This window comes from Notolepis coatsorum (genome assembly GCF_963971535.1).
Source record: "Notolepis coatsorum genome assembly, chromosome: 10".
Taxonomy (NCBI): domain Eukaryota; kingdom Metazoa; phylum Chordata; class Actinopteri; order Aulopiformes; family Paralepididae; genus Notolepis; species Notolepis coatsorum.
In genome coordinates, this window is record NC_140174.1 from 98206173 (window position 1) to 98229039 (window position 22867).

The 22867-nt window shown below is 42.5% G+C and overlaps 2 protein-coding genes across 2 annotated transcripts in view; both read left to right on the forward strand.

The window, feature by feature from the left end:
- LOC311236152 (tuftelin-interacting protein 11-like) overlaps window positions 1-6446 on the forward strand; it is a 74211-nt gene extending 67765 nt beyond the window's left edge. The window contains exons 13-15 of the mRNA XM_084323776.1: window positions 3598-3740; window positions 4230-4395; window positions 5782-6446. Coding sequence (XP_084179902.1) covers window positions 3598-3740; window positions 4230-4395; window positions 5782-6128 — 656 coding nt within the window. The 3' untranslated portion in view covers window positions 6129-6446. The remainder of the gene's footprint in view (window positions 1-3597; window positions 3741-4229; window positions 4396-5781) is intronic.
- A 4984-nt stretch (window positions 6447-11430) lies between these two features.
- thoc5 (THO complex 5) overlaps window positions 11431-22867 on the forward strand; it is a 48868-nt gene continuing 37431 nt past the window's right edge. The window contains exons 1-6 of the mRNA XM_084322830.1: window positions 11431-11519; window positions 11819-11920; window positions 17982-18125; window positions 18291-18404; window positions 18604-18701; window positions 22568-22714. Coding sequence (XP_084178956.1) covers window positions 11825-11920; window positions 17982-18125; window positions 18291-18404; window positions 18604-18701; window positions 22568-22714 — 599 coding nt within the window. The 5' untranslated portion in view covers window positions 11431-11519; window positions 11819-11824. The remainder of the gene's footprint in view (window positions 11520-11818; window positions 11921-17981; window positions 18126-18290; window positions 18405-18603; window positions 18702-22567; window positions 22715-22867) is intronic.

A 22867-nucleotide genomic window follows, 5' to 3' on the forward strand; every position in this document is an offset into this window, starting at 1 on the left:
TGTGACCAATGCAAGAGACTCCGGTCTCGAATCCGGGTGTCAGCATTGCCTTCGGCTTGGGCCAGCCGTCATACTAACTCAATTGGCAGAGTTAGAGGGTGGAAGTCGATGGGTGGGGATTTGGACGTTGTGGACAGCGACTCCTACAGGTCGGTTGGGGGACGCCTGCACAGCAGAGACAGGAAGTAGCGGGGGTAGTGTGAGCCTCCCATGCGTTACACCTCGCCACTGAGAGTCCACGCTGGTAGGTGAAAAGATGTGACAGGCTGCCTCCTCGTGTACCGGAGGGGACACGTGATGCAAGGATTCTATCCTCCCTACAACCGACCAGTGGGGGGGCATAGTAAATTAATAAATTATCATTAAATATAAAAAAAAAAATAGTAGATAGTATTAAACTGGAGAGGGTATTTGAGAATACATTTCTGGGTGTGATAATAGACCACAAACTCAACTGGAAACCTCATATCAAATATGTCAGGACTAAATTGGCACGGAGTGTTGGTGTTTTATGCAAGATAAGACACATTCTAAACCAAAAAACACTGTATACACTGTACTGTACACTCTTCCTACCATATATGAGCTACTGTGCGGAGGTGTGGGGTAATACCTACAAAAGCACTCTACAGCCAATATGCACCATGCAAAAAAAAGCAATAAGAATAATCAACAATGTAGGATATTATGAACACACCAATAACTTATTTATAGAGCTACAAGCATTGAAATTTATGGACCTAGTGGATTACAAAACTGCCCTCATTGTATACAAAGCCAGATACAAGCTAATCCCAGGCAACATTCAAAAATGGTTCAGAGACAGGGAAGGTGAATATAATTTAAGAGGGAGAGGGAATCTCAAACAACCAATGGTACACACCACGCTGAAAAGCATGTGCATATCGGTGTGTGGAGTGAAGTTGTGGAATAATTTAGCCGATTACATCAAACTGAGTAAACATGTGGCACAATTTAAAAAGCAGTTAAAAAAATACACATTAGAAAAATACAGAAATGAGTAGTGAGGATAAACAAAATTAAGTTATATTGTGTATATAGTGATGTACTATATTCACTGCTGTCAAGTGAATCATGTTTTTTATTGTAAACTTTTAATATAAGTAAAAATAATATTCTATATTGTAATAAACTAAATTATGTAAATTCTAGTCATATTAATGGAAGAACAAATACAAATGTAAGGGTAGGGATTAATAAGCTAAGCTTCCCTCTACTCCTTTTTTTGGACATGTCTGCCAACCAAACACATTGCTCCTTTGTTTATAATTCCTGTTTTTTCTTTGTTCTTTTTTTTTAATGTTTTTTTTCTTTAAGGATTTTTTTAATTTGTTGTTATGATTGTTTGGTCTGACGGATCAAGACACTGTGAGTTGTTTGAAGAAATAAGAAGAATAACATGTCCAAGAAATAAACTTTTCATTCATTCGTTCATTCATTCATTCATTCATTCATATGTAGAATATGGATTTGTTGTATTGACTTTAGCTTTATATGTTATTTGTGTATGTCCTTTGGTCATAACATCGGGGACCATGCTGGAAATAAGTAAAATAAATAAAATAAAAGTAAAATAAATAAAATCAATCAATCACGTTAGTCGCGCTATGCACATTTAGCTTGCTAACGTTAAGATAGCAGGAGCCTACAAATGTTGTTTCAACAAATGTATTCACAAAATGGATTACCATCCAAACGTTATTGAAGACTCCTGTGACCAGTAAGTAGGTACTACTATATGTTCTACGTTATATGCGTAAATGTGCGCCATGTGCCTAAAGTAAAGACTCGACAGTACTGAACCAGAAAATTTATTTAGGAGCACATATGACCGTTTGATGACCTAAACTAGCTGCTAATGTCAACCAAGCTGGTCCCGAGAGGTTTATTTCTTCTAATCTGAGGGTTAGTGTGAGTAAAACTAAATCCTAAAAACAGGCTCAAGTTTGTTTATTAAAGGGGCGGTCGGAGGGTGGCTACGTGGCGCAGTGGGCAAGGCGCTCGCAACGAATGCTGGAGACTGGGCTCGAACAGGATGCTTCCTGTTCGAGCCCCGCTCTCCACATTGCTTTCAGTTTAGCTGGTCGTCCACAGTAATACACATTGGCCGTATTACGGGGAGGGAAACTGAAGGGTGGGAATCGGGCGTTGTGGACAGCGACTCCTACAGGTCGGTTGCTGCGCCTGCGCAGTAGAATCAAGAAGCGACGGGTGCGGGGCCCCTCCAATAGGCCAGACCCTCGACGCTGAAAGATCGAGCCGCGCAGGTGAAAAGATGCAACGGCTGTTACCTCGAGTATCGGAGGGGACTCGTGCTATGTATGACTTCGTGTCTTAGTCCACATTGCAGCCGGCTTGTGGGAGGCAAGAAACAACGTTCAAAGACAGGGGAGGGTTGAATTGGACGATATGAAAATTGGGATGGGAGAAAATAGGAGAAAAAGTGGATTAAAAAAAGGGGGGGGGGGGGGGTCGGATGGCGTAGCGGAGATTGCGCTCGTCACCAATGCAAGAGGCTGCGGTCTCGACTCCCGGAGTCAGCATTGCCTGCGGCTTGGGCCGATCGTCATACTAACTCGTTTGGCTGAGTTAGCGGGAGGGAAGTCGAGGGTGGTAATCTGGCGTTGTGGACAGCGACGCCTACAGGTCAGGTCTGGGCGCCTGCTCAGCGAAAGGCAGGAAATGGTGAAGGCAGCGTGACCTCCCACGCGTTACGCTTCACCAATGAGAGTCCTGGCTGTCTCCACATGTGTCGGAGGAAGCATGTGGTAGACTTCAGGGTTCCCTTGTACCGACCAGTAGGAGGAACATGCACACAACAACCAGGTAGGGGAGGGGGGGAATTGGCATAACGACTAAATTGGGATGGGGAGAAAAATTGAAAAATCAGGCGGAGAAAAAGAGGATTAAAAAAAAATTGTTTATTAATTATCACAATAAAATACACATACTTTACAGTGAAATGCTTGGTTCTGTATGAGCCCCTGAGAGTGTGCTTCATACAGTACGAAAGTAAGTTTAAAAAAAAAAGTAACTAAATAGGAACATACAATATACATATACAATATCGGGGACAGCTCTAATGGACGCACAAACAAGTCCTGGAATCTCAAAATGACTTGTACTGTATATCTAGTCCGAGTCCATGGATACAGGAAGCAGTGTCACAGATATAGAGCAGAATTTTACCAACGCCTTAGCTTTTGGTTTGCACATTCCTGCCATCTGCAGCCCTCTCGCAACTAATCTGTGGACATTACCTACGCTTCCAAATATAAACACCAGCCATTAACATTTTGTACCCAAGCTGTGTAATAACTTCAAAGTTTCTGGACTTTAATGTGACAAAAATTACTCATTTTCATCACTGTTTTCCTTTTGTAGGGCAGCGGAACACTAGTGCTTTCTTGTTTTAGCAGGAGAATTACCTTCCCATTCACTTGTATCTTTCTTCCTCTGTTCTCTGTCCTATCCTACACAACCTCTCCTCGTCTCTCTCTCTCTCTCTCTCTCTCTCTCTCTCTCTCTCTCTCTCTCTTTCTCTCTCTCTCTCTCTCTGTCTTTCTCTCTTTCTAGCTCTATGTCTGGGGGAGCTGCTTATTAACCCTCACCAGCAGCAGATGGAGCCCTTCCACTGGGTGATGGACTGGGAGGGCATGCTGGCCCCCTCCACCCTAGTCTCCCTGCTGGACAAAAACTTCTTTCCCAAGTGGTTACAGGTTAGTGACCGTCGTCATGTAGACCTGAGAGAGGGCGATTCACCCCTTTTAACCCTTTCACTACCACACTACCAAAGGGTTAACCCTTTCACTGCGACAAAACAGAAGGTACACACAACAAAGGGTTAACCCTTTCACAACCACACTACAGAAGGTTAGCCCTTTCACTACCACACTACAGAGGGTTAACCAAGCAAGTCTTTTTTAATGTTCTTGGAATTCTAGAACTCCATAGCTTTCAATGGTCGGCGGGCTCATTCGTTCAGTTCTCAAAATGCTATTCCATATGTGAGATCATGTGAATATGTTGAATGAATGAAAACTTTATTTAACAGATTGCAGAATGGGTACAATACAGTACGGCTCAATACACACAATTGTTAAGGGAATGCAGACCAGAGAAAGACGTTTGTCTTGTTTACATCAGGGTCCCCCATGTTTGATTTTGCTTGTCTAAACTGTGTTTGTATATCCATTGTTTGTCTGCAGGTTTTGTGTTCGTGGCTCAGCAACAGTCCTAACTATGAGGAGATCACAAAGTGGTACCTGGGCTGGAAGACGATGTTCAGCGACATGCTGTTATCTCAGCCACTCATTAAGGATAAATTCAATGAAGCACTGGACATTATGAACCGAGCAGTGTCCTCTGGGTTGGGTTAGTAACACATACACACACACACACACACACACACACACACACACATCCACACAGGGGAGGAGTGGTTAGTACTGTTGCCTCACAGCACGAAGGTCTTGTGTTCAAACCCCAGCAGAGGGCTTTTCTGTGTGGAGTTTGCATGTTCTCCCTGTGTTTGCGTGGGTTTCCTCCAGGTACTCTGGTTTCCCCCACACCATCCAAAAACATGCATGCTAGCTATATCCTGCCATTGCCCTTGACGATGGTACTGGCATTATAACCGTAATTAGCCCCTGTGCACCGCACTGTGTGGCTGCCCACTGCTCCTAAAATAGCTAGGATGAGTCATATGTGAAGGACGAATTTCCCATTTACATTCCATGCAGGCCCATCCACACACTCACACAAACACACACACACACACACACACACACACACACACACACATGCAAATGTGCAAACATGATAACAGCACCTAAACATAACAGTGATATTGGCCACAAATGCATACACGGGGCATGTGGGCAAAAGGGGTGCATTTAAGATGAGATAGGATATTCCTTTATTGATCCCCTTGGGGAAATTCGGATGTCATAGCAGCATGGGGGGGGGGGGGGGGGTACAGGTATGGGCAGGGTAATAGTAGAAGACATAAATATAGACAATAAAGTTGTATCTGAATATAGAAAAATATGAGAAAATAAATAAACAGTGTAATCAAAGGTGCAAATTAGGGTCTGTATGTTCAGTTATATTATACAGTCGGGTCCATAAATATTTCGACATTGACATATCTTTTACAACGTTGGCTCTGTACACCACCACAATGGACTTAAAATGAAACAATCAAGATGTGCTTTAAGTCCCTTTAAAAATGGGGAGGCACAATTATAAATTGTTGTAATTCCTACATTGTTCACCTGATTTGGATGTAATACCCTCAAATTAAAGCTGAAAGTCTGCACATATTGATTTGTTTAATTTCTAGTCCATTGTGGTGGTGTACAAATATTTATTTACAATAAAACAATCGCTCTGAGCTTACCTTCTGTGAAAGGAACCATTTGGCTGACAATAATCTACATCTAGTTGAATTAAATAATAATTTAAGGGATTTTCTTTTGTGCAAGATATCTTCATGGTTTATCATGGAATGTAACTCAATTCTTGAGTGTGTTTAAGTTTTTGCGAGATTCAGTAAATAACTTTATTTAAAATGTCTTTACAACTCTTTCTACCTCTAGGGTGCCGTCATTATGATATTCTACAGTAGGGGGCAGTATATACGCTTTCTAATCCATTGTGGTGGTGTACAAATAATATGTCTGGACCTAACTATACATCAAATATGTCTACTGCAACATACATACTGTAACACCCCCCCTCCCCCTATCTTCTCCACAGGTGGATACATGCAGCCCGGCGCAAGGGAGAACATCGCGTACCTCACGCAGACGGAGAGGCGTAAGGACTTCCAGCACGAGGCGCTGCAGGAGCGCCGGGACGCGGAGAGCCTGGCACAGAGGGGCCACGGAACCGGCCTGCCCACCAACTTCAAGGACCTGATCCAGACCAAGGCGGAGGAGAACAACATCGTCTTCATGCCCCTGGTGGCCAAGCGCCACGAGGGCAAGCAGCTGTACACGTTCGGACGCATCGTCATCTACATAGACCGGGGGGTGGTGTTCGTCCAGGGGGAGAAGACCTGGGTCCCCACATCGTTACAGAGTCTCATAGACATGGCCAAGTGAGGGTTCTGGACAGGAAGATGGTCCTTTGTCCATACCGGTGGTTTAAACTATGGGTCGAGTCGGGGCCTACTGGTGATACTTAGTATTATTTGGTGGGTCCTGAGCAGGGAAAGAAACACCTCTTGTGGTGTGTCCTACCATGTTTTGGAACCCCTTGTCTATATGATGTACCTAGTAGTAGGGAAAGAGAGAGGTGAGAGAAGAGGTAACGATGAGTCTGAATTTTTATAGGAAAGCTGTACCTTTTGTCACTTATGTCTTTGTTATTATTGTATAAATCGTCTCTCTGGCATCACAAATAAATCTTTTTTGACGTTATGTGTGGTGTACTGTACTGTTTTAATGATTGCATGGGTTTTACCGTTTGTGTGAAATGATCTTGGAGCAAAATATATCCAATACCTGGAAAATACCTATTTATAACGAAGGTTATCCTATAACCCTAGTTATATGAGTAATAGCGAGCGATTTGCTCTATTGGAACTGTCCCTTTAATCATATACTATCATGAAAACTTTCACCCACGTGTACGCCCCATCTGCCTGACCACTCCTATATAAGCGCGGTCATGGCCATACTATCAGCTCCTTCCCCAGTCTTTCTCCGCCGAAACGGAAGACCGTGGGGCAGGGTTGGAAAGAAAAGAAAAATCCAGGGCTTTTCTTGCCCCCCTTAATTGATTTTCGGGGGCTTTTTTTTGTATTTCGGGGTTTTTGATGAAAATTAACAAAGATTATAAAACAGTCGACACTTTTTTTTACAGTCTTCGTCCCTATGTTTGATAACGTAATGTTAATGTCTCCATATATAGGGCTCTACGCTAACCTTTTTCCCAAGGAGCACATGTGCTCCTAAATAAAATATAAATAAAATCTAAATAAACATTTAGGAGCACACAAAGAAATTTAGGAGCACAGTGAAAATTGTTGCTCTGGTGGCAAACCATGTTTCCCCTCGGGGATTAAGAAATAAACCATATACCGTTACTTCCTGTCATTGGCATACTTTTTTTTTTTTTTTACTAACATCTTAGTGCCTCATTAGCCTAGGGATTAAGGATACATGAAGTATTAACTACACCATAATAATATTGAGGTTTTGATCCATAGGAAGGTCTGCTACACAATTTCAGTTAGATTAGATTTATTGTCCTTTAATTTTGCACTCATCACATTAGTTGCTTGCCATTTAATCAACATCGAAAGACCCCCCACTTCCTCCCAGACACCCATTCCAAGAGCCTGTTCGCTTTCCAGGTCTCTCTCTCTGTCTGTGTGTCTCTCTCTCTCTCAACAGCTTGGAATGATGGAATCATCCATGATAAATTAACTTTGACTTGAATGAATGCCCATTCTTTCTCTAGAACAATACAGATTGACAAACGTTTCATTATGCACTATACAACTAAGGTTAATAAGTTATAATTAAGATATCAATTGTATAAGATTTCTTTAGGATAACTAAAGAGGACTTTACTAAAGGTTGACACTTAATTTCTTCCAGAACAAGCTTAAAATAGCAAAGGTTATATGGTTGATCATTTGTCTGTCTATATCGTGTCTGTTTGTCTGTCTCTCTCTCTCTCACACCTTTGTAAAACACTCATGAGACCAAAAAAAATGCCTTTGAAAACAATATGTAAAGATATATAAGATGGTATATTACATATTGTTCACACTATGGTGAGGCATAAGACATGGTGTTTACACATTCAAGTGGTTAGGGCTGGGCGATATAACGATAATTATCGCAATATATTTTAATTATCGATATAAAAAAAATATATATATATATATATATATATATATAGAGGGCGGAGCTTCGGTGGTAATGCGAGTGGCTACAGACCGCTGCACTTAAATATAAACATTAGTCTACCTGGAGACTCAATGAGGTAATTGTAGATGTCGCCATAAGACGTGTCTGGAGTGGCCATTTAGTGGGATCATTTTTTCATTATCCTGTTCGGCTGAAAGGACACTGGCCACCGAAGCTCCCCCCTCTGATAGAACAGTCCACATTCATTCGTGCGTCATCTCGCGTCGTCCAGACTCCATGGGCAATCTGCGCATGTGCATGGAGAATAGGTGCTTTAAAATGGGCTTTTTCTCTGCCGATTTAGTTCTGATCGATTAGGAATGGGTCACGCCGTGTTCAGGAGATTGAGGCGCATAAACGTCTATTCGATCATGTCTCTAGCACCCCCACAGCCGTATCGGCAACCACTTACATCACGGCTCTGATCCACATTCATTCATATGCTCCCCCGCAATCTCCTCCCCGATTTCAGAATCCTGGAAGTGTTGCGGTGGTCTATATTAAATCCAGCCCAAGAGTGCTTCCGCATTGGCGTTTTGCGCTCTGATTGGCCGAGCGCACGCATGCGCATGAGCCGCGACGCGCTCCTCTAGCGCGGAATCGAAACTCCGTTTTAAGCTCCAGAGAGCGAGGCTGAAAATCCACAGTTCTTGCCCCACTGATCCCGGATCCGAGTTTTCTGATGAATACTCCCAAAATATGGAGGTCCCGAACACAATTAAGTATTGATTACGCCGTAACGAATCATTAAAAAAATATACCGTTAACTGGAGTATGTTGTTTCTTTACATATATGTTGGATTAGAGAATTGGTTTGTGATGAGAGCCGATGGGCTTGTCTCTAGCTGCTAGAAAGGCTCCAGAAGTGGGTCGATGAGAAACATCTCTGCCAGAGATGACGCCGAGTCAGAGTGTTCAGGGCCCTGCTACTTCCCCACGGCTAACGCCAACTGTTAGCACAAGCTAACAGCTAACTCCAGGCTGACGGTTAGCACCAAGCTAACAGCTAGCCTTTCATAGGCCCACCGTCGGCTCCGACCAACGGCCAGCTGCCGGCTAATCAGCTAGCTCTTACCGGCCTGCCGATAGCTACCGGCTAACGCAACAGCAAGCTAACGGCTTAGCACTCACGGGCCCACTGTTTAGCTAACGGCTACTACTGAATCTGTGTAATGTGAGGAATAGCGTGCAGGCCTGATCACTTCAGACAGCCTACTGGCTCTTCTTTATCCCAAACTTCTTTCTTCGAAAAAAGGGGGGGACAACACCTGTCTCTCTCACAAGACGGCGTTACCAGAGATATACAGCGGCGTCGGCAGCAAGTTCCGTTTCATGCGGGCTGCTGCCGCCTTGAGTTCAGGGCTTCGGGCTAAAAAACACACGCAAACTCGCACCCCTCACACTGGGAGGATACACTCACTCAGGGACGTGCACAGGACTTTAGAGGGGCAGGTGCTTAAAGGCTGAAAAGGGCACTACACTTGTGTGTATATATTAACCGAGCGCGCGTAGCGCGTGAGCGCCATTTTTAAGGGGCCCCCTTTTTATGCTTTTTGGGGGGTTATGGTGATCAAATATTGAATATTGAACTATAATAATCAGTGCAGGAGCTCACTTATCCTTGAAAGACGCTTTTATCACTGACTTAAAAGGCCCATACATCTCCATAAATGTTCAGGGGGGAGGGAATAAGTGCTTACCCTACAGACCCCAAGAAGTGCTGTATATTCTGTATTGTTTAATATAAATGCATTTTTTATTCCAATCCCGATCTGTATTTGAGATTCCCAAATCCCATCGGACTTGACTTCTTCGTGTCCCTCAATGAGTGAAATACCAGCATTCAACAGCGGTTTCTATCATCATCATCATCACCACCCACGCTATGCATAAAATATATAGGTCCGCGGAGAGGCACGCTGAGGAGGCCGTGCAAACTGCAATGGAATATGGGGCATCTCTCTCTCTTTACCTAATATTTTGATTATATCCTGAAATTTTTCAGTTGGAAGGGCAGTCCATTTGCTTAACGATAAAAAAAAAAAGGCAAAAGGGCACTTTTTTGATGAGGCTCAAAAAGGCAGGTGCTCAGGCACCCCTTGGCCTCTATGTGTGCACGTGCCTGCACTCACTGTCTCCATAGGATAGGCGGGAGCCAGCATCCGGTGCGGCTAGCAGAGGGCATCCCTCCTCAGAGACTTGGGACTCAAACCCAGACTCGACTTGGGGCTCCCAGGAAAAACAAAGCCTCTGTTTCCGTGGGGCTTGAATAAATGAATGAATGAATGAAAATGTTATTTAACAGATTGCAGAATGGGTACAATACACTACGGCTCAATACATACAATTGTTAAGGGGATGCAGACCTGAGAAAGACGTTTGTCTTGTTTCCATCAGGGTCCCCCATTTTCAAACAGGAACCCCTCGTCCCCTCCATCCCATGATGAAAAGGCAACGGAGGAATCCCTGCTTGGATCCGGCTGTCCTGCGGGGCCGCAAGCCTGCGCAGCCGACCCCGCACAACTGACACACCTGAGGCTCGCGTCGCGAGACACCACCCACCAGCCCGTCGGTCCAGCTGCACAGCCGGAGCACAACGCCGGCGGGGGAACTGCTCAGCGACGCGTGCCCCAAATGCGAAGCGCAGGTGGAGGTCAGAATGGATCATCAGTCTAGACTCTCCGGTGGTGACGACATTGTCCTTTCTTTCTCCCGTAAATTAGTGAGAGAGGGAGAAACAAAAGACAATGCCAACACAGCTCCTATAACTAAACTAACTACTTTAGCACTAAACTTGAAGCGGTGCTATACACGGACTTCATGGCGGTGAAAGTAGGGAAGGAGCTGATAGTATGGCCATGACCCCGTTTATATAGGAGCGGATGTGGGAGTGGTCAGGCAGATGGGGGCGTACACGTGGGTGAAAGTTTTCATGATAGTATATGATTAAAGGACCATTCCAATAGAGCAAAGCATAAGCTATATACGAAATATAACGAACATGAGTAGTATTTTAAAGTAATGCTACTTTTTCTAGTACTTTATAGAGGGTGTGTTTTACCTGCATTTGAGTACATGTAAGCATTTATGCCTTTGTTAAAATTTACTTCTTAAAAGAAGGTATCACAAAATTTACAGTAAAACAATTGCTCTGAGCTTACCTTCTAAAGGGTATGGCTTGTTGATATGGATAAAAAAAATGTGAAAGGAACCATTTAGCTGACAATAATCTGCATCTAGTGGAATTAAATAATAATTTAAGGGATTTTTTTTTCTGTGCAAAATATCGTCATGGTTTATCATTGAATGTAACTAAATTCTTGAGTTTTTTTTTTTTTTATATTCAGTAAATAACTTGATTAAAATGTCTTACAACTCTACCTCTAGGGTGCCGTCATTATGATATTCTACTGTAGGGGGCAGTATATACGTTTTCCCCGATGCATAGACGTTTGGACATGGTATTGCAAGGCTTCCGTACACTCAAGGCTCTACCGTGGAACAAGTTGGATTCAGAAGAACTTGCACATACGATTTATGAAGAAATATACACAAACTTGGAAGATTTTTTAAGTGAGTTATAAAATGTAGGTCTCTAGATATCTCACAAATCACCCGACGTTTCGATAGCTCGGTTACTTAAATGGGAAGTTTGATTTTATTAGCTCCCAAGCTAACGGACGTTAGCCTGAACAAGCTAGCTAGGCTTACCATTCATAGCTAAATAAAGCAATCAAGATTGCCATAGCGTTGAACGCCGTTGACCTGTATTTGGCCGGCCTTTCATTTCCCCTCAGTTAACGTTATCTGGCGTTATTAATTATCGTGGCTTTGTCATAATCACTAAAGTATAAGTATCCCTCTTTACACAGCTAACTATGTCCTCCGAGGCCCTGAAGAAGAGAAAGTCCAAGGTGCTCCGTACTGAAGGCGGTACGCCGGAGATGAAGCGAGGCCGCGGGGAAGGGGAGCAGGTGAGTTTTTCGATTGATTGATTGATTGAAAAGTTTATTAACAGATTGCAGAATGGGTACAGACTACAGTACAGTACAGCTCAATACATACAATTGTTAAGGGGATGCAGACCAGAGAAAGACTTTCGTCTTGTTTACATCAGGGTCCCCCATTTTCAATTCATCATAACATATGACATACATGACATACAGATAGACAGTACTGCTACATCTATACATTTATGACATATCAGATTTGCAAATACAGTACTGTTTGTGATACAAAAAGTGTCCAGAAAAAGAGTGTATATACATTTGACGTAGAAACTGTACATTGGAGGAGGTTGGGTGGGTGGGGTGGGGTTGGTGGGTGGGGCTGTACATTGGAGGGGGGGGGGGGGACACTGTACTCTGTACATTGGAATACTGACAAAGCCATACTTGGTAATTTACTGTACAACTGGGTTAAGCCATTTGTAGGGGCCAGTTTCGAATTGCAGTCTCCCGTAGGTGTTCTTTGAGAGTGTTTTTGAAAGTGTGTAGTGATTCACATTCCTTTACAGCTTTGGGTAGGGCGTTCCACCAGGGTTTCCGTTAGAAAAAATTGTTGCCGGTCTCCGTGACCTGCAAGATTTCAACTACCGGACAAATGAGATTAATTCCGGTCATAGTTTATTAAGCTTTAAAACAATTGATAGGCAGGCTATATAAAGAATGTCATCCTCAAGGCATGTAGATTTATAATATTATTACTTAAAACTAGGCTACTTTTGCGTATACAGTCATTAATATATTCCAAATAAAATAAGTCCCTCGATACTCCGTCTCCGTGCTGCTGCTGACTTGAAATAAAATAGACCGCGTATGTGGCAGTCGGTCCGACATTAAACAGCAGTCTGTTATAATCACATTTTTATGAGCTAACGAATTCCGTTATATTGGACATTTGTATTAATTATATCAAGCGAAGAACTGAGAAAGCAGAGAGACGGCAACATTATTGTGGTTTGCGTGACTACTCTCTCCACCTCAATGTCACGCGGTCGAAAAGGGCGCTTGTCTATTGGACAGTGGAAATGTGTGTGTGGCTGCGATCCTGTGTGTGCGCGCGCGCGTGTGTGTGTGTCTGGGTGTGTACTGCGGAGCCCAGATCAGCGGAGCCGAGTTTTGACATGGCATTGATCCATTGTTCTATTGAAGCACATTACCATCATCCTCTCGCTAAACAACTTGTAGACCACGGTGTTTTTATGAGTGCCCACAAGTAGCCGTTTTAATAATATAATAATAAGCCGCGCGCCTCGGTAATAATAATAAGCCGCGTTTTTTCTTCCTTCTTCCCAAGATGCACAGACATAGATAGATAGATAGAGAGATAGATAGATAGATAGATAGATAGATAGATAGATAGATAGAGAGATTAGATGCAGTGTGCTTGTTTTGCAGTGAGTGCTGCGAGCAGTGGTAATAATAATCACTTCCTATATTTGGTTCGCGTTTGGTCCGATGAAGCGAACCGAGACCTACGTTTTTAAAGCTCTCGCTGACAACGTCGTTGTCATTATTAGAAGCAACGAGGAAACAAATGTAATGATCGTTTCGTTCATCGCATAGGCTATTTAATTTTAGCCTATTTTAATACAATTCAAATAATCAAATTGTGCTTAGACTCAGGGAATTATTTTCACCGGACATTAAGACCGGAGAAATTAAATATGTCGGACTTCAAGAGATTTTGCCGGACAAATACCGGTAATTACCGGCTAACGGAAACGCTGCGTTCCACATTGATGTGGCATAATTGCGAAACGTGTTTAGTCCCTTTAGTGCCGGTGTGGTGCCAAAATCTTACCCCTTGCCATAATTTTACCCCACCCCAATTCAATAACTTGCGTGTGACTGCTCCCACGGGCCGAATATTGCCCCGATCCTCGCGAGATTAAATCCAGGCGGGTACCTCTCAGCGTGCCGAAGCTTTTCCTAAATCACTTCCATCATCGAAAACGAGGGGAAAAGGTCGGCTTGCGACCCTGAAAATGTCGCGTGATTTTAAAAACGCTGTATTAAGTGAGCCTATTATGGGCTCCATGCAAGCTTTCTACCGTGGGTACATCTGGGCGTCCCGCAACTTTTACTCATTCACATGTAGCCCCGAAAATGCTTAGAAAAGGAAAGCAGAGGGAACTCCAGTAGCTCACCATCGCGTCGAGGAATACCGTGCTGCGTCACGGATCTGGTTGACTCCGGGTTCGATTCCCGGACCCGCCGTCATTTGCCGAATGTCTTCCCCTGTTCTCCCTCCCGTTTCACCCTGCATCTGTCGGTCATGCTTGACCAGAAAAGCGATAAACGCTAAAAAATGAAGTTTAAAAAAAAGAAAAAGGAAAGGAAAGCCAAAAGCGTGGAATAAACTCGCCGAAACGGAAAAGTGTCCCACGGGCGCGCCGTGATTCCGATCCGCGTGGAAATCGGACCAAAATGAACCAATGCTCCAGCAGTATTAACCAACGCTGACTGAGTGGGTGGGGTAAAATTATGGCAAGGGGTAGGATTTTGGCACATAGAACATATCAATACAACTGGACGGTGTGCTTGAATTGGCCCAGGGCGAGGGAAATGATAACCCATGCCGCCTGGAATATGATTCATGCAGCAGATAGTTCGCGAGCGTGTTATACCTCATAGGGTTGTCACGATACCAACATTTTTGTTTATACCAATATGAATTTCGATACTTTTCCTCAATCAGGGAAACACACTCGGATGTCATTATTGAATGAACAATGACAAGAATAAATAAATTAAATGAAAAGCAATGGCATTCAAAATGCTGGAGAACCTTTTTTGCACTCAAAACAGTTGCTGTACAAGGTTTCTGAACCCAGCTTTCTCAACTGTATATATATTGGAAGTTGAACTTGGTCCACACTGCGGCTGCCCTTTTGAGCCTTTTAGCATATTTGGACTCATTTGTGTACTTAACACTTTGGCTGAAAGTCCCCTTCTTTGCAGGGCTATAACTTTTTAAATTCTATTGCTACATTGCCATTATTAGGGCCCATTCAAAGTCCTATATGTATTGTTCATTGTGTAGCAACGTTAAACTTTTTCATTCACATATTCATAGTAAAGTATGGTCTAATGTATAAGTATGTTTTCATCTCTTTCTGCAGCTTTCTCCAGAACGTGATATATAGCCCCAAATGCATTATATTGATGATGAAATACAGTTTGATGGCAATCAGCGCGATATAAAAAATTCCAACTAGACGTACTTCTAGAAGTTACTACACGTCATCTGATGTTGACCGGATGGGCGAGGGGGCGTTTATAATTCCGTGGGCAGCGTTATACCAATCATCTAATGTGGGTCAAATGTTGATAATAGCAGTTAGTATCGAAGACGGTAACGTTACACGCTGAAACTCACCCCAGTCTCCGCGCGCCGTTGGGCGATCATCGTCGAGTAGAAATCTTATCATTATGGGATATATTTTTACCCGGTCCATCTCCAGCTTGTATAATGGTATATACGTCCAAATCATGTTGTTTATCGAGTTATTGCCAATCGATCACCGTGTAGCGTGACGAGCCAGAGTCCCATGAACTATAGCGAGCGCCCGGAAGTACTACGGTCGTCATGACAACCTCTATTCAACATCCTGTTTGGCGATTGCGCCGATCGGCCACCAGATGGCGCTCCTGAACCGCCAGAGAGCTCAGTGGGTCCTGCTGGTGGATCTCAGGCCAGCGGAGGGGACATATGAATCCGATCGCAGATTTTTGAAATATTGATATAAGGACGACGTAACGCGTCCTCCGGCAACTTTAGCATGGCCAGCAAAGACGTCTAAAGACGGGTCCCGGCACTCAAAGTGTTAATTAATATGCTGCTCAAAAAAAGCTGGGAGGTTAGGTTGCTTCTGAGTGGGGGAGTCACTCTGTGAGCCAAATGCAGCAGACTTCTGTAGTTAAAAAAAATTCAAGGGGTAGAAAAAGTATGGTTGTATTATTATTATACATTTGTCATAGCAGAGGCCAGAGGGCCTAATTAGTTTGAGATACCATAACCTAGAAAACATTTTGATGAGTGAGACTGATTAGATATAGCCTATCATAATCTATAACTAGGTTATGTCATATTGTAGGCTGTTTAACAAAAATAAAATTGATTTCCGTTGTCTTTATACAGTATGTATGAACCATTAAATGGGCAATTGTCAAATGTCTCTGTATAAATCACGTTTGTGACTAAGCTATAGAGATGCAGTGTGCATCAATTCATTTCTGTTGTGGGTAGGCAACAGGGGATGCTGTGTTTACTAGCTTTCAGCACAGCAGTTTAGGCTATGTATAGCTTATTATTAGGCTTTTCAATTTATTTTCTATTCTTGCGAATAGCATTGTGGACATTTTCTAATGATCGTATAAGGAACTGTAGGTACGAGAGCTAGCATAGCTCGTCCAGCAAATGTTGCCATAGGATAGGAGCTACTGTAGCATTAATGTAACGTTAGTTATCATAACCATTAGCCCCTTTCGTGACTGTGATGCACGCCAACAAGGTTTGGCCAGTAAACCATGTTGGCGTGCATCACAGTCACGAAAGGGGCTACATAACCATCGGCAATTGCAGTGAGGATCTTTATTAACGTTAGCTAGCTAGCACATTTTGCATAGAATAAACTCTGCTAATGTTAGCTTATATAGCTAGCGTACTATGTAATTCTAGTTAAAGCTAGCTAGCTAACATTAATCAATAAAGATCCTCACTGCGATTGCAGATGGTTATGATAACTAACGTTACATTAATGCTACAGTAGCTCCTATGGACCGGTTGGGATGTTTGTCCTTCAAATGTTGCCTCGTTTTCTATGTTTGTGTTCTTCATTCCAGAAGGTTGCTTCCGGTAAACTAGCGCAACGTCACCACTGACAACAGCGCTGTGCTCCAATAGGAAGGCATTCGCATGCATAAATGAATAAATAAAATTATTTTTTTAAATTGTTTTTTTCCGAATGCAGTATAGTATCATTTCGAACACTCTAGTACCGCAGTACTATACTAATACCGGTATACCGTGCAATGCTACGCTCAGGAAGACCCTTCTGAATATTCACACGTATGGTCTCAGATGGTCTTGGTCTTACAAGCGTCTCCAAACACCATGTCCTGACTCCTGTTTCATTTTAGTTTTTTAAACTGATTGGGAGTTTTCTCTTTATGATTTGTGCAACTGATTGTTTGATAATTTGACTTTTCCCAGTCTTGGGCTCAGACTCGATCTAGCCCCTTTCGTGACTGTGATGCACCGAGTGAATACACACTCGGTATTCACTCGGTGCATCACAGTCACGAAAGGGGCTAGACTCGATCTTGCATTGTGTATGCTATGAAGCATATCAGATGGTCTCGCACTCTAATATGATGACACAATTAACACAAAGTCTACTCTTATCCAACCCATGCCGTTGCATTAAACCTCTAAGACATCATCATCCTCCTTATTTACTGGTTATTTAAGTAGAATCCCCATGAACTCCAATATGCATGGACCGTCCATGTCATTTCTATACCGCTGGTCTCAGTTTGACCCACTCCCTCATCCCTCCCCTGAATAGTTAATTAGTTCGTTAATTATATTGTCTCATAGTTAATTATATTGTTTACACTGTTTATTTTCCTCTTATTTTTATATTCAGATTTGACTTTATTGCCTATATTTATGTCTTTCTTCTATTACCCTGCCCATACCTGTACCCCCCTCCACCATGCTGCCCACATTTCCCCAAGGGGATCAATACAGGAATATCGTATCTATCCGAATACCTCCAATATGGGCAATAGCTTAACATTACGTTACAATTTGCAATGCATGATGAATACAAAGTCACGTGTTCCTTAGTCGTCCCACTCGGCCGTCGGCCAGCCTTTCCTTCCAATGCTTGGGCACCGTCTCAGAAATGGCGTTGCACACATGCGCTTGCTTTTTCATGCATGCACGAGAAGTCCCCGAAATGTTCTCTGCCTTTCGGCCTCACTGTGAAGCTCTTGACCGACCCCTCTGGGTTGTCTTCATTAGGAGGCCAGAGTGTACAGTGAGGAGGTGGAGCTGGACGGCAGAGACCCGGAGCAGGACTATCAGCAGTACAAGCAGACATGCGAGAGTCTGGGCAAACTCATGGGAGAGATCCAGGAGCTCAAGTCCAGTGGAGCCAAGGAGGGGGTGAGATTACACACCTCTCTAAACATAAGCTCCTTAGCCTTTCGTACTGTCGGTCAGAAAACATTATGGACACATCACAACTTGCCATATCTGGTCTAAACAAATGAATTATCTGCCTTGTTTTACTGCCGTGACATAATACAAGCTGTGTGCTCTTTTTCTCAGAGTATTGAGGTGGAGCAGAAACGCATGCAGAGCTGCATTCACTTCATGAACCTGAAAAAACTCAACCGCTTGTCTCATATGAGACTGAAGAGAGGCCGAGACCAGACGCACGAGGTAACACACACTCTATCTCTGTCTCTGTCTCTCTCTCTCTCTCACTCACTCACACACACACACACACACACACACACACACACACACACACACACACACACACACACACACACACACACACACACACACACGATATACATATATTAGCACAGATTCCTCATCTGAACCTAGTTGCTTCACTGTTTGTCTCTCACCCCAGGCAAAGCAGAGAGTGGATGTGCTTCACCTTCAGCTCCAGAATCTTCTGTATGAGGTCATGCATCTACAGAAGGAGATCAGCAAGTGTCTGGAGTTTAAGTAAGTATACTTTTAACACTGTCACTGTTGTTACACAGTCATATACTCTGACCCTCCTACATGGTCAATAGCTAATCAAAGGGAAGCAAGCTATTCTCTGTCCTCACTCCACAATGAAACCCCGCCGTCGACTAAAAACACACTTCTTCATAGGGCTGGGCGATATGGCCTAAATATGATATCACGATATTTTCTGACCTTTCGGCGATACACGATACGCATCACGATGTTTTTCTTTTTTTCCCCAAACAATTCATTATGAGGCTTACCCAGACAGTATTTGAGTTTGCAAGCTAACATTAAAGACAAAATAAAATACCCATGCATTTAGCATTTTTATATTATATATTAGATTTAGATTATTGGATTATTAGATTATATATTGCATATATTTAGCAATGAGATATTATATGATTTAGATATGAAATATGATGAATTGAAAATGGGGGACCCTGATGTAAACAAGACGAACGTCTTTCTCTGGTCTGCATCCTCCAGTCCACTGTTGATTGTTGTTGTATTGAGCTGTACTGTATTGTACCTATGCTGCAATCTGTTAATAACGTTTATATTCATTCAGTCGGCAAACAGAATCATTTTGATTGACAGTCGCGTCTGCCAATTACGTCACATCGCTTGCACCCGCCCTGCTGTTCTTAGCACCAATCGGCAAGCGCGTATTAATTTTTTACTTCCGCTATTGGAGAGCTCAATGAAAACAACAATGGCAGCGGTAGCTCGCCGCAGCCGACGTTTAGCTTTTAGCTCTGCAGAATGACTAAACGACTGGAGGCATAATGATTTTACTGCAACGGATGTTATAATAAAAGCCTTTCCATACATCTGTCTGATTGAAAACGTTATTAACAGACCGCAGAATGGGCACAACGGAGTCAGTACGGGCTGAGATATGAACGGCTAATGCTTGCTATATCTAGGTCGACCTCGGTCGTTGCTATGTAAATACGCTGATGTTATTGAAAGTGTAACTATATAACGTCAATGCCACAAAACGAATGCCTTTGTTATCATAAGTAGTAACTTTTGATGCAGTAGTGTGTGTGTGGGGCGGCGGCGGCGCTGTTCAAAAGTTTCAACGTGTGGACCAGATTGACGCGACACAAGCCTCTTGGGCAAAACATCACGATATCCACGATACGTTTAAAAAGTGTATCGTTAATGAACTGTACCCGATATTTATATAATATCGTCATATCGCCCAGCCCTACTTCTTCAATCAATATCTGAAATGAAGAAGAAAAAGAAAACAAACCTTTGTACTGTTTTTTACTAGTATGCACTCTGCTACTAAGGAATCTACCATATTACTACCTACTATGCTTTGATGAACAATGTTACTCACCCTTAGTTGCCAGAGTTGTACCCTTCCTGCTGATGTGTTGTACAGAACTTGTCACTTTCGATAAAAGTGTCTGCTAAATGTAAATGTCAATGAGCCCATCCAGGCGAATGGGGGTGTGGTTTCTAGATATACACATACACACTTTTAACTGTTTGTTTGCTTTTTGTCTTAGTCTCCATCTTTCTTCTGGCTTTTCTCTTATTTCCCCACTTAACACATCCTGCGCCATAAACGTCGTACAACGTGTTTCAAGTTCATGCGAATTCTGCCAAATTGAGATCATATTTCATTTTTTCGCCATGTTATCCATAATTCCCTCACAGAGCCTGGTATGATGCATTGGGAGCATGCACAACTCTGCAACGCTTCAATACTGCCACCTGGTGGATGATCGGCGAGTTGCCAAACCGGAAGTGGATCTCTTGTGATCCCGGTGCGTCTTGGAAATGCGTCCGGCACTCGCATATTGTCGCGCGACTCAAGACACACACCGTGTATATGGATCGCTGCCATAACTCAATAATCGATATGATTTGGGCTGTTATTATTATTATACAAACCGGAAATGGATCGACTCGATCGCCATCAAATAAGTGGGATCTTTTTGCTCCAGTCTCACTGGCCAACGGTAAGAGGACACTGACGTAATTTTCAGCGCGTTTGTTTATTATTATCCATGCAAACTGCTCCAATCAATATATCACCCATACTACATAAAGCATTTACCGACGATCACGGAATTATAAACGACCCCCCCCCGTTCACCCGCGCATGATCAGTCATAACGTTTAGGATCATGTACAGTTGAAATTTTTAATATAGCGTGTATCGCCAACAAACGGCATTTGATAATCTATATATGCGTTTATGCCTATATCTCACATTCTAGGAATTACTGCAGAAAACGATAAAAACATATTTATATTCTAGACCAGGGGTGTCAAACTCATTTTCACAGAGGGCCACATCAGCATTATGGTTGCCCTCAAAGGGCCAAAGACCGTATAAATGTTAATGTAATGTAAAATAAATGTAGCTACTCATTTACATATTGTTAAACATGTTGTTTCTGTATTTATTACTTATTCAAGTTATACATATTGCATATGCATTTGCATAGATGTAAAAATATATGTTAGCTTATGTTATTTTAACAAATAATTTTAGTTTATCAGAACCCCATATTACTCCATCAATCAATGATCAAACCATTCAAGTAAATAACAAAGAAGAATATCATCAAATACAAGCTATGACATTAAGTTTGTTCAAAACCTTTTTGTCACAGTCAAGAGGGGCAGCACTAACACCTGTGAGCTGCAAAGAACACGTGGGACAGATGTAGCAGATGTTACAAAAACAAATGGCTGCACACAACCTTGCAGAGGCCATACATCCAACTAATGGAAGATAGTTTAATTAACTTTAATTAACAGATTGCAGAATGGGTACAGTACAGTACAGCTCAATACACACAATTGTTAAGGGGATGCAGACCAGAGAAAGACTTTCGACTTGTTTACATCAGGGTCCCCCATTTTCAATTCGTAATGAAATTGCTATTATGTGTCTGCATGAACACACAACTGTAACTGTACTAAAAAATAACAAAATAAGGGTTGTCTCAGTTCACAACTATATTGGTCAAGTTTTGGGTGGGACTTGTTTGCGTCCCTACAGCTTCTTATTCAATTGAGCGAGATGCTCGGTTATGTCACACAGCCAGCTTGCATCTGACAGTTCAGACAATATTTCTTCAACCCTTTGTTACCTATTCCGCCTGGATCTTTTTTGTATTTTGGGCTGTAAAATTGTCAAAGAATGTCTGAGGAGTAAGTGCTTTTGGCTTTTTTCCTTTGTTACTTCATCAATACCTCAGATGTTCAACACACATGTATGTGTAAGAATGTGTAATAACTAAGGCTGTCAAAGCTTTATTAACGCATTAACCCACAATTATTTTAACACCGCTATTTTCTAACCCAAGATTAATGTAAAAATTTTTTTTTTTTTTTTTTTTTTTTTTTTTTTTTTTACTAGAGCTCTTGGGGGGCCACATCAAATGACGTGGCGGGCCGCATTTGGCCCGCGGGCCGTGAGTTTGACACCTATGTTCTAGACGGTATTTTCGTATGAACCTATGAATGAAAAAGTAAAACGTTCCTACATCCTGAACGATAGATAATCGATGTTGAATGGGCCATAGTAATGTCAATTTAGCAATACAATTTAAAAAGTTATAGCCCTGCAAAGAAGGTAAACATCTCCATAGGCTTAGACTGGTGGCAGTGATCAAACATTGATGGATATAAGCGTGGCAGGGAATGTGTTAATATAATAATAATAAACTTTATTTGTATAGCACTTTTATTGCAGTTCAAAGTGCTTCACAGTAGTAATAAAAATATATATAAAAACGAGTCTGTGCAAAGTTTAAATAAAAATTTTAAAAAGAAGAAAAACGATTACAACGGCAGTTAACGTGCCTGTCCCCCTGCTCCAGGTCCAAGCACGAGGAGATAGACCTGGTGAGCGAGAGTGAATTTTACCAGGAGGCTCCCTCGGAGATCTCCAGACCGCACGTCACCAAGGACGACAACCACCAGCTCACGCTGGCCAGGCTGGACTGGGAGCTGGAGCAGAGGAAGAGGTACGTACACACACATACACACGCACACACACTAATATCGGGTACTGTACAGTATATACACACAAATGGTAATACATACACACACTCACCTCTCATTAATCTTTGATTAAACATGCACAACACACAAATAAACACTTACCGGTACTTACCTGC